Below are 12672 nucleotides of genomic sequence, written 5' to 3'. Positions count from 1 at the left end.
CAGTATTTGAATATTTGATGATTTACTGTGCTCATTTTGTAGTAAGCTTTTTTGTAACAAGTGCAGTGCCTACCTACTCTTACCCTACAGGCCAGTGAGTTGTTTTCCGAGCTTAGGTCTTCTAATATTCTAATATTACCACAATATGGAAAATAAAGAATAAAAATTAAACATGAAGTAACTCAGAGAGAGGCTTTGTGTCTAGGCAGTGATTCAGTCCCATAAATATGGCGTAATTTGCATTGTTAGGAAGGGATTAAAATAAGTTGGATTTTTTTTGATCCTCAGTTGGAAGGCAGGGAACGGATGCACGCAGTTCAGGGCTGTTGAGAATATATAGCCAGGCAGCTGTATTCACATATTGGCCTGCTGTGAGAGAATGAATTTGAGCTCATATTCCTTAGTTAGTCAAGGAAATTTGAGAAACTGCACATTTCACCTGTTACTGAACTGTTAATATGGGAGTATATGTATGGGTAAGGCTATATACATAACTGGGGAATATCTTTTTCAGAAGGATTTTGGGTTTCCCATTAAAACTGGAAAAACTTATTTGTATTTTTTCTCCTCCTCTGATTCTTTAGCGATAGCATTAAATTATAGTTCCCAATTAAACATCTTCCTCTCCAGTTTGGCTTTTTTTTTCCCCCCTGCCAAGTGGGAAAACAATTTTCTCTTTCTTTTTAGACCTGTAAGTAAGAGAAATCATGTAGAACCTGACTCTCGTTTGCATTTTATGGGGAGGGAGTGCTGTTGTGAATTGGTGGCTGAACAAACAGCATGGTTATTGTTCGTAGCAGGAGAGACTCTTTGCTTTGGAAGGTGGAGTCTGTGCACTTTGCAGCTACCAACCTCGCAGGCTGCTCAGATGCTGCCCGAGGCGGAGTAAGTTTAAGCCCGTTGACGACAGGCTGCGTTTTCTTTGTTCCCTTTTGCAGCAAACCTGAGGAACAGTCCATAGATACTCCGGGATTCTCAGCCCATGGGCTGGAAAACACAGAGCCACCAACCGTTCTGTGAAGTCCATGTTTTCATAAAATATTCTAATTTGTAGATGCAACAATTTCTTGGTTACCTGAAGCCTTGTGGCAGGCGGTTGCTGACAAACAGCAGTGTGCGTGGGGAGACTGCCGATTTCTGCCCGAACAGTAGAGCGTGGCGGTTGGTGAAATTTTATTGTCAGTGTTCAGATTAATAGAAGTGTATTTGGCTGCTTATATGTAATATGCTTTCATGTTAGAAGAGGAAGCTCATGCAAAGTGGAAATACTTATCATTTTATAGGAAGTATTCAAATAGTCAGATACTGCAGTTGGCGTATTCCTCTGAGCCACGGTTTCTGCCTGGTGCACAGCACCAGTCATTTTTGGTAGGTGCAAAACTAGCTGGCAACGGAGACCTGAGCACCAATAAGAAAAAGAAAAGAAAAGAAAAAAAAAGAGTATGTTTTCTAACTCGATATGAAACTGAGAAGAAGGAAGAACCCTGCAATTTCGATTTGTTTTTAACCTGTTCTGAATTCTAGTGAACGTGATTAAATATGCCCCACCTTGCGTTTTATAGCCCAGCACAGCCATCAGCGGAGTTCATAGCTCTGCAGGGAGCAAAGACGTGCGCCTGGGCAGAATGCCCACTGCGCGGCTGCGTACGGGCAGAGCAGAGCTTGTTTGTCTTTAATTAGTGAATAATGAACCTGGTGAGGATGGGATTCTGGAAGGTTAGTTGAATGGACGCACAGGTTTTTTACATGTAACTACAGATGCAAAAACGGCTTGAGTACTCTTCTGCGCAAGTTTGTTGCTTTACTGACTAGTTTGTTTCTGACCTAATTAATGCAAAATGATTTATGAGAATTATGCTTTCACAGGAAGCTGTAAAGAAAACAGAAGAATGCGAGCAAGAAATTGAAAAGTTGAAACAATTCTTAAAGAACCACTTGGTTGAAATGTCACACGAGAATCAGCCACTGGCTCAGAATACCTCTTGCCCTGAGGTGGGTTTCAGTTTTTTCTCTCTCTGGTGTCTGTGACTTGTCCTGACTGACACAAATCACAGTAATGCATAGCACTGAGAAAACAGCAATGTGCTTCTCCTTTCCACAACAGTCATTTCCCCATGCAGAAAAGCAGGCAAGTGAATGCCATGCATGTGACTGCACACATGTAAGTTGTCACCTACCAAGAGATATTTTAGTTAATATTATTTGCAAGGTGCGTATATCTTTAACAATCCACTCCTTATCAGTTTTGGTGTGTCATTTGTGCACGTGTTTGGATATCAACTTCCTAGAAAGATCTACAGTGCTATTTCTAACTGTTTTGGCAAGACTGTATGTAGCACCAATAGCCTGCCCGTGCTCAGCATCCTGCTAGTGTGGATGCAGCACGTGTTGCTGGCAGAAACAGCTTAGGGTGGTGCATAAAGAGAGCACTGTGTCCATTTCTGATCACTAGCCATGTAATGGTACTTTTGGTGATTCTGGTTAGATTCCTTAATCTTTTCTTGCCCCTGCCTGCCATGCTATGTTCTCATCAACTGATAAAAATGTGTTGCTTTTCTCCCTGCAGTTGTCTTTGTTTAATGGATGAATTGATTATTTAATGCTAAAATAAGTAAGATATGTTTTAAGGACAGCACTGCAGAAGTCAGAAAATGACTAATTAAGTATAATAGCCGTTGATAAAATGCCTCCAAAATGCTCAGTTTCTTGCAGTCAGTCACAATAAAGTTAATACACATGCATTGTCCTTACTTAGCAGCCTACTGAGTGATTATAGTTATTAAGTGTATAGTGACTGTGCTTTCAGGTGGTTGAATGCTGGAGACTTGATGCTAGTACTAAGCATGACTCATTTCCTGCTTCTTGTTTTTGTCTTTGAATGTAACGCTTTGTTTAATAGCACTTGTTTTAGAGGAAAGATCTCTTTCACAATTGTAGCATTTCATTAATAAAATTAGTAGTGGAAGTGCTTATCTTATTGAGGGGCTTCAAATAAGGAAGTGATATCAGTAAAAGAAGAGTGAACTCAGTTTCTGTGTGGCCCTTGTTAGATTTCTGGGAGGGTTTTTTGGCTAGTTAAGTTTGCAAAGCAGTAGCTGGTGAGTTTATGCTGTAAGGTCTCATCCTGCAGTGAAATAAATAGAAATTCTCTTCTTAGTGGAGTTTTTCTTTAAAATATTGCAAGTTATTATGGAATGGCATTTCTTCATTTCCATAACTTTTTCTTGCCTCTACCTTTGGAAGATTTCACCTTGTGTTTTTCAATGGATAAAGGGAAAAAACATCCATATCTGAGGTAAGCTCCCATTGTCTTCCAAAGATCTGCTGGGGTTCCTGGCCTCACTTTCCCAGCACAATTAACGGAAGAAGCAGTATTGGAGGCAAAACCCAGGAATCTTAGTGCTTTCATCTGTCACAGATTATTACTTACATAGCTTTATTCACACTGTGATAGAGCAGCCTCTGGAATCAATGATCTTGTTATTATTTCAAGCATGGCATCAAAGTTTGCTCTGATGGACTGAGACCAGTCTGTGATGGGATATTTAGCCATTTCTCAGTCTTCTGAGCAAACAGCAGTGCAAAGAGCGTTGGCACTTTCAGTAACAAAGGAAATAGAGCCTCAGGGGCATCTTTTTCCCTGCTTCCCTTACTGTGTTATCCCTTTCTCTGCTGACCTAGAGACATGGTGGTAAGGAAAGGCCCTAGCAGAAGGCTTTGAGGACAAGTGCAGGCTAGCATGATAGTTGTGTCCAGGGAGGAGAGCAAGACAGGTTTATTTCCTCCTTTGCTAGTGCAAAGTTACTCGGGCTTGCTGTTTAATCCCTGCACAACATCACCTATTTTCTTCATACTTCCTTGGAGACCATCGCTCCCAACAAAACATTCAAAGACAGAGGTGGTTCTTGTCCTTAGCTACATCACTAAAACTTTCCCAAACAGTTTGCATTTCCTTCTTTCACACAGGCTCCAGCAAAGATGACACAGCCCTGAGCTACCCACCACCTGTGTATGCCCTCCTCTGAGCTTTCCCAAGTGTTTTGTGTCAGGCTTGCAGAGACAGTAGTTGAAAGTAGCATCACCTGCTCTGACTCACCAAGCAATGCAACCCAGCTGCATTCCCCTGTCCCAAGCAGTACTCAGACTCCCATGGCCATGCAGGACCTAGTCAGAACGAGTTATCCAGCCTTTCACATTTCCTTTCCAGGCTATCCATGTCTACATTACAGGTGGCAAGTGCTGTCCTGAGCTGAATCTGTTGCTGCTGTTCTGCACGTATCCAGACATCTAATGTGGTGACAATGGGGAACTGTCCCAATGCCCACAAAAAGGAAAAAGGGCAAATAGCCCCAGTAAGATGCATCACTGGTGTCAGTTGTTACATTATCACCTGGTTAAGTAAGAAAAATGCATACTTACAGATGTCATTGCTCCTTAGGGAGAAATGGAAGCTGTAAAAGAAGAAATCATCAAGCTGTGCCAAAAAAAGGAAGATATCCTTACCAGGATGAAGAATTCAATGTCTGAGCTTCACCAGCGCTTGCATCAAGAAGTGCCTGAAGCAGAAGATGAACCCACAGCCTCTGTATTAGCAGAAAGTGACTTGATTGGGACCGATGATCCTGAGCAGCAGGTAAGTGGAGCACCATGCTGCGATTGCTTACCTGGGAGCTAAAGAGAGAAGGCAAATACCTCTTCTTCCTCCAGGAGGAGTGGCATGTGAGAGAGGAGCATCCCTGCAGCTGTGAACCAATGCTACTTCTCCTCCCCTCTGCTACAGCTGCATTAGCCCTGCATGCTCTGCTTTTGGATGGTCCCAGAAGGAGTGGGTATGACTCATGGCTGGGAGAGAGCAGGTGCCTTGGGTTATTTTTTAGCATGGGCAGATACAACAAGAAGTTTACATCATGCAACCATCAGTGAAATGCTAGTACTGCAATTTCATTGACAATCAGTTGTTCTGAGATCTTCAGTAAATGGTTTTCATGGAGCAAAAAGAAATTTGTCCCAGATTTGTCTGTGATGTTAGAACATTACAGCACAGTCACAAGTCCCAGTTTTGAGAGGTGCTTAGTCCCTGAAGCTTTCAATTACTTTAATTTAGAGTGGCAGATGCTCAGTGCTTCTCCAGACTTGGACCCTAAGTGGTAACTTTCCTTTAGTTTACAGGCAGAAGAGAGGAGGCTTTTACTGTTGCTGTCATGAATAATGGGGCTGTCTCTTTGTGTGCATTTTGTAGTTGAGAAAAAGAGGAATGATGTCTCTTCTACCATGCGTAGATGAAGAGTCAGAAGATGGTTCTTTCCACAGTAAGGTGAGTTCAGGAGACACTGATGTATATATGATATTAAAGTTTGTTTTAGGACAAATTATGAAAAACATGTAAACGTGAAACACTTTAGAACAAGCTGAAACATCTGTTGTCACTCTAAGAACAGTAGTAAGATATTGCAGTTGAGTTAGAGCCTGCCAATGTTATACAGCACCTCATTTTGTGATGTGTGATCCTGCTTTTGATGGGATTGCTTATAATAACATCTTCTTTATGGAACTGTTAGTTGCAGAGTATGAGCCTAAATACCAATGGTTATATGTGGGTATTTTGCAGACAGAATTAGACATTCCCTGAAGTGCTAAAAATTAAAAAATGTCATCTAAATACCTTGTACTATTGAATTTAAGAAAAAAAGGGCATGATTAGATTATTGGGAATGAAATCAGGATAGAAGAGGTTCCTGGGAGAGTGGGAGAAACTAGGAAATAGTGCTTAACAGGCTGCTCTCAATCTGGGGACTCTGAGTGCCCAGATGGACTGCAAAAGAACAAAGCTGGGAGTAAAGTTTGTAAAATTGACAGCTTTGGGGGAAGAAACAACAAAAATAATCCGTGAAACGCTCTGCATACTTTCCGCCAAGGACTAATCCAGATGTATTTGTGCAAGTCATTCAGGTGTAGTCAAGAACGTGCAGAAATGCTGGTGAGGTTGTAGCCTAACTATTCCGTTGCACAGCAGTTCACAGACTGCCTAGGCTGGTAGTGACCAGCTACTGTCATCTCGATCTCCTGGGAGTGACTGTGGCTTCAGCCAAGTTCTGAAGAATCTCCATTTCTCTGAAGTCCTCATGTGGGACTTAACGAGCATTTTTGCTACATCTTTGCAGCAAGATCAAGAATCAAAAGGAAATGGGGCAAAGAGGTGCTGTAGTATTGGAGGTGGTTGCTTTAGGCTAGGCAAGGGTGAAACTCCATGGCCCAGTGGTAGGAAAAAGTCCGAATGGCTTGGGTAAAGTTCATTTCCTTATCTCTGATCCAAGTGCTTCTGTTTCAAGGTTTCTGATTCTGCACCTTTGTCACTGCAGCTTAGTTAACATAAAGGGTTGCAGGGATTTGCTTTTCTTTGCTTCTCTTTTTGGGGGACAGGACAAGAGAAAGATTGATTTTTCTTGGAATAATGTAAAAAAACTTAGGCTATTCTGAGGTCTCTAGAGAAAACTCTCAGCTGCCATTCATCTTACAGTGGAGCTACAGAGCAAGGGAAGCGGAAGGATCTGGGAAACACAATAAAGAAAGATAAGCAAGGTAGAAATAGAGCAAAGTGTGACTAAAGGTTTGCAGTAATTTACATTCCCTGAAGGACCATCTGAGCTTCCTGTCCACAAGCTAATGCTGAGCTGTTACTGCTTTCAAAGGGAAGTACAGCTGCAGAGCTAGATGGGAGCTGCTGGCCTTCGGGGAGAGACGATGAGAGGCATAGGGAAGACAGTGCAACGTCCTGGTCTTCTGGCACCCTGTCGGATGGCATTGCTCAGGTAATGTACTGGTGTTTATCTCCACACGGCAGGAACCCTTCTATGTGGAAAGGATCTGCACAGGTCCTGTGTGTTGCTGAAGTCCTCACAGTAGAAGTACTGTAGAAATGCAGGATTTGGTGGCCTTGTTCAGATCCTCCACGTTATGCTAAATTTTGCCTTTATGAGCGTCCTTTCCTGTAGCTATGTATACATCTCTTCTAGCCTGACAAAACCCCCAAAGATAGAAATGCACATCCTATTAGCAGCAATTCACTTCACTAACCCCTGGAAAGGCCATAAGAGGTGCATTTTTGGTGGGGGAGGATTTGCCCTTTGTACATCAGAAGATCAGCATCTAAAACACCTGATGAGTTACAGTTTCAGCGGCGTCCTGCTCTGTTCTTCATGGCATCTCAGTAGCATTGCGATAGCTGCAGCTGTTTGGTTCTGTATATCCATGCTGCAGGGATGAGAGAACTTCCCTCTGTTGGCCCAGCACCGCTATGGGTTGTGTGGCTGCTGCCCTTTGAGGCTGCTCTAGCACAGCAAGGCAATACTGACACCAATATTTCCGCTGCTGCCTCTCTCCATGCAGGATGCTGATGAGATAATGGAACCATGCAGTAAACCTGGTGAGGAAACATCTTCACAAACTCTGCAGAGCACTGAAGGTGCTGGCACGGCCCCTGGCAGTCAGGCCGTGGTAAGTTTGAAGGCCTGAAGTAGGCTGAACACGGTGACCTTCTGGGCCTGCTGCGTTACCCAGCTAGTGGGGAGACGCCCTCTTTGGCTATGGTAACGCTACTGGGGTTTGTTGCAGCATTTATGACATGACAGGTGACCTACAACCTGTTATTGCCTCTTTATATTGCTGCTTTGGGTAAGGATGAATACATTTCGATTTGCTCCTTGAAAATGCAGTTTAGCCAGGAACAGGATGGAGTATTTTCAGGAAGGAAGATGATGCCTTTCAAATAGGTAGAAATGGAAGAGCTGACACTATGTATGCCTGGGTCAGCTATGGGGTTTTAAAGCGTTCATGGCAGTTAAGGGAGGATTAATGAGAGTCATGCTTCTGTATGTTGCTGCCTTGTGTTGTTTGGAAGGCGTGCACTGACTAAGGGAGGAGTGGGCAGCCGCCTGTAGGTTACGTGCAGAAGAGGGTATGGAGACAGGCCTGAATGCTCCAGCAAGGCCAGGAGCAGCAGGCGTTAGCGGGGCAGCTTCCAGCATTCAGCTCTTGCTGGGTCTGGAGCAGGGAAGAAGCCAGGACTCATCTCCCACTGCAGCAGGAGCGGGTCTCCATGTCTCTTTGCCTCCCGTCTCCTACTGACCCCTTCCGTCATGCTTAACCTTTAATTTATAGTTAAAGAAACAAACGGGGTGGGGGGGCAATCTCACATACCCTTTGTTAGAATGTCTCTAATTCCTGCGCTGGAGAAGAGGATGTAGGAAATGATGAAAAACCAACCAGCAGGGCAGTGCATTTAGTTCTGCATTAGTATTATTCTGTATTGTGCCTTCCAGCCTCGCGCGAGCGTTACCTATGTATGACGTAACCGTATGCATGACCTCTCTGCGTCCTTCCCCTCTGTTACGCTGCTGCTGGTCTCTGCCCGTGCGGTACGTGTCTAGAGTCCCTTTGCACCTGGTGGAGATGACGGTAGTAACTATACCGCGGTGGCCAACAGAGAGCAGCTCGGCTGAGCACTCGCTGCCTGTCTGCTTTAGGCTGAGCTGAAGCCCTGGCTGCACTGAGTAAATCTCCATTGAGGGTAACGGGAATTTAGACACCAATATGCAAGAGCCCAAGTCTCCAGCTGAGCTGCTGGGGTTTCCAGGATTCCTGCAGGACAGTACGTGTCCTGCTGGCCCCTCTCTGTGCCCCACCATGTTTCGCTGGCCTCGTGCCCTCAGGGGCACCTCTGGCCAGTCGCATCCAGCCATGCAGAAGTTTGGAGGAGCAGTTTCTTGAGATGGATGCGGCTGCTCCATGGGGGAAGCGCTGTCGGACTATGAGCTGGGTCCCCCTCTGCTCCTGCAGCCAGGTTTCTCTTGGAGAAGGCCTTCCTTCCTCAAACCATGCCAGATAGCTTTTTTTGTCTGCAATATTTTTTCCATTTCAGTGTTTTCCTGTACTGTGACATTTCCTTATGCTATACTATTCCCCACAGATAGTGATTTTTTCTGGTTAAATGACTTATTTATACTGTATGGAGACAGAAGGACACTTAGATTTATAAATATTAATCCATTTGTTTCCCCTAGAGATGTGTGTGTTTAGAGATTTATGCAGTCAATAATTATGTTTTCCATTTAGGGCTTTACTGCACACTAAAATTAAATTGTTCCTGCTATGTTGGTGCTTGCTAAATGATAACCATTTCCTCCCCTGCTCCCACCCTCCCACCTTGTTCCTCACATACACACATACGTGCTTCCAAATTCAGTTATAGCAGCTTAAAACATAATTTAGGTTTCAGAAACGTGTTCGAGTTACTGTGTGTCAGCTGAGTTGTGATAACTGTCCACTACACGTCCTACCTGTGCTCACTCTTAGCATGTGGATTGCATGATGTATGCATGAAGCTGAACATGCACCTGCTCAGATGATACCAGTTTGTTTAGATCAAGTAATTTGATGGTATATTTTAGTTTCTGTTCCTGTAAAGAAAGGAGATAAAATGTGCTGCAGTAACAACGTCTACTTGGGCCAGGGCAGAGCATGCCATTAAGTGAAAGCAAAATACTTACGCACACGTACATGCCATGCATAATATTATGCATGTTTAATGCTTTGCTATTTCTTTGCATTATCAAAATACTTTTACTTTAGCAAACCAAAATGTTTTGCAATCCCATTGAAATAAAACTAAAAAAAAAAAATCTGCCTTAAGCGGCAAAATATATTTAAATGAACAGACTAAAACAAACAGGCTTAGAACTAGAACTGGAAATTTCAGATGGAGATTGAATAGTTGACTATTTTATGCCTTCAGCCACATGTACCTAAATATTCAGACTGTTCCTGGACCTGTACGCTAAGGTTTACTTTCTATGTTTAGTGGCACTGTCCCAAGCTATCTCAGAGGCAAACAAGTACAGTAATGACTAAAGTGAGACACTGATAGCTGAAACAATGTATTCTAGCTCGCTGATTTTCTGCCAAATCCTATTTTAAAATGAAACAGATATGCACAGACAGCTGAGACAGTCAATGGTAGTTAATGGTCTACAGCCGCAAGAGGGTGCAGGTATTTTTGTACTTGTGTTGTCATGCCTGATTTGCATATGTAAGCATAGGTGCTTGCATTTGTGGCGTATATACGATACATACCTCTATATGCTTCCGAACAACTGCGGGTATCTCCGCACTCTTTAAACTTCTTTGTTACAGAGGTGTCCACTATTGCTTCTTAAAAGAGGGCAAATAAGAGGAAAGAGTTACCCAAGCTATACTTAAAAATACACATTTTTTTTTCCCCGGTGTGACCTAGAGCCCAAATAAAGCATATTTGAGTGTCGGAGCAGAACACGTGCAAGGAGCCTATAAGCCTTGCACAGCAGCTCCCTTGGAACTGCAGCGCTTTCGCATCCAGCTCCCCCAGAAAAACATCTCTCCCCAGGGGAGAACTGGTTAATGGTGAGTCATCGCACTTCCTGCGCGCTCAGGTAGACCTGTGCAAATGCAAATCTGCTCCTTGGAAACCTGTTGCGCCAGATCCCGGGATCGCTGGGCTGCTGGGTTTTCCTTTCTCCCCCCCCCCCTTTTTTTTTTTTTTCTATATTATATTGGTGTTCTGAATAGTTACAATGGATCCCTTCTTCTTGTATGTGACCAAAGTATCAGGGCTTTAAGCAAGGTTGTTATTCTAAATCTGGGAACAGGGTGACCGAGTTGCTCGGAGCTCTGCGAGTGTGAAAGTTAAACGTTTCCGCGGGTAAGGGGAGGACAAAGAAAAAAAAAACCAAAACAACGACAACAAAAAAAAGCTAATGGTGTTTTCTCCCGTGTGCTTTGCTCCAGAGCGACACGCCGCCTCCCGCCCCGAGCGCCGCCCGGGGCTCTCGAGGGCGAGCGGGGGACCCGGAGGCCGCGGCGGAGGGCAGCCGGTCTGAGCCTGGAACGGTCCTCCAGGTGTGCCAGGCCCGGGTGGCTGAGCTGGAGCGATGGCTCGACAGGACTAGGCTGTCCCTGGGGTCAGACCCCCAGAGCCCCAAAATGCAGCAGGTGGTGGAGCAACAGCTCGCTGGGTGCCAGGTAAGACGAAGAGGTCGGCGCGCCGCTGCCGGCCAGGCCACGCCACGCCACGCCACGCCACGCACGAGCACGTCGCCCTTCGCCGGCGCGCGCGTTTGCATAAAAGCCGCGTAGTCGGCTGTGTGACCCCATGCGGAAAGCTAGCAACCGCTTGGCTTCGGTTTCGGGCGCAGCTTCCCGAGGACTTGCTTAAAATGCCTGTTTCTAGAAGTGGGATCTTTATGCATCTGGGGGGATTTAGAGAGAATTCTGAGTTTTTTGTTTTTTTAATTTGGATTTCTTCAGATTATTTTCAGAAATACAACCTGATATAGGCTGAATCCCTTATTAAAAGGCACTTTTGCCCTGGCCTTGATCACGATAAATCTACTGTAATAAATATAATTTTTTTTCTTTTTTGGCATTTTCACTTTTATTTTTGCCTGAGTGTTTTAAATGAAGGCTATAAAATAGCTTCCAAAGTTGTAAATGCTTCTTTTGCAGTTCAGGCCCCCAATTTAGGCCAGTGTATACATGGGCTTTTCCTCCATACGCTGTGAGTCTGCCCAAAGCAATGGCAAGCTTCATTCACCATAAGGGAACTAATATCAAAATGCCCCTATTTTAAATTACCAGGGGACATTTTCAGCTCATTTTTTTTAGAGAGACTGAGTCCATGCCAGGAAATACCTCTGGATTTAGGCCTTATTTCAGCGAAGTGTTGGGGTGCTGAACTCTGTGGGCATTAGGATCTGAATACACCTAAATATCTGGCGATATCTGGGTGCCATTCAGTTCATGTCAGCATCATCTTTGACAGTGCTGTGCCACCTAAAAACAGGCAGGTTTCAGGCAGCTGTAGGCTCTGCTGGATTCCTGTCAGGTTTTAAAAATTAGGCTCAATGTTAAGAAGTAAACTGGGAGGGAAGGAAAAAATGTTTTTCTAACCTAGTCGAGGTCTACATAGAAAAATACCCTTAGCACAAGGCAGGAGTCATCTCTGGGTATGGACATATAACGTAAAACAGATAGTTTACTGCAGCTGAGTTACTTTTCAGCTGAGCCGTGGTACCTGTGTCTGTGCTTGCCTTAAAAACGTGGTTTAGACCCGTTTGTGTGAGGTGAGCAGGAGATGGCTCTCCAGCGTGGAGGCCACCCACCTCTGTGCCCTGTGTCCAGGAGACCCTGGGGGGCTCCTGTGGAGCCACCATTTCGCGTGTCCCGGCGGGGCCGCCTGTCCAAGGTCTGTGGGACATCAGATCCAAAACGTGTGGTGATAACCCGCAGAAAAGGGTGGCCCTCTTGGCATGTTGTTTCTCAGCAGCTTGTCCCCAGCTTGTCATCCCCCCCCTGCAGGGGGATCGAGAGGCGGGGATAGCCCCTTAAACCATCGCAGCAAGGTCTGTGTGAGGTTTCTCTATCAATGCCCATCTTAAGCTTCTGTTGACAGCCAAAACCAGTTTTAGAAATGGGGACCTCTTCCTTTTTAAATCTGCTCTTTCATATCCTGGTCAGGTCATCTTGTAATAGGAGCACAAGTCCTGCCACGCTTCTGGCTGAAAGACATGATGTGATTAGAAGAAATAAAGACTGGCCCCATTGTGAACGATAGCTCAAGGATTTCTCCCTCGCTTATCGGTC

At 44.6% G+C, this 12672-nt stretch overlaps 1 protein-coding gene across 1 annotated transcript in view; it reads left to right on the top strand.

The window, feature by feature from the left end:
* SYNE2 (spectrin repeat containing nuclear envelope protein 2) overlaps positions 1-12672 on the top strand; it is a 172662-nt gene that overhangs the window by 86623 nt on the left and 73367 nt on the right. Inside the window, exons 62-67 of the mRNA XM_026088618.1 lie at positions 1867-1992; positions 4439-4633; positions 5240-5314; positions 6690-6809; positions 7387-7494; positions 10819-11052. Of these exons, the coding sequence (XP_025944403.1) occupies positions 1867-1992; positions 4439-4633; positions 5240-5314; positions 6690-6809; positions 7387-7494; positions 10819-11052 (858 nt within the window). The remainder of the gene's footprint in view (positions 1-1866; positions 1993-4438; positions 4634-5239; positions 5315-6689; positions 6810-7386; positions 7495-10818; positions 11053-12672) is intronic.

Source organism: Apteryx rowi, unplaced genomic scaffold (genome assembly GCF_003343035.1).
Source record: "Apteryx rowi isolate R43461 unplaced genomic scaffold, aptRow1 scaffold_78, whole genome shotgun sequence".
Taxonomy (NCBI): Eukaryota; Metazoa; Chordata; class Aves; order Apterygiformes; family Apterygidae; genus Apteryx; species Apteryx rowi.
This window is presented reverse-complemented; position numbering and strand designations above follow the sequence as displayed.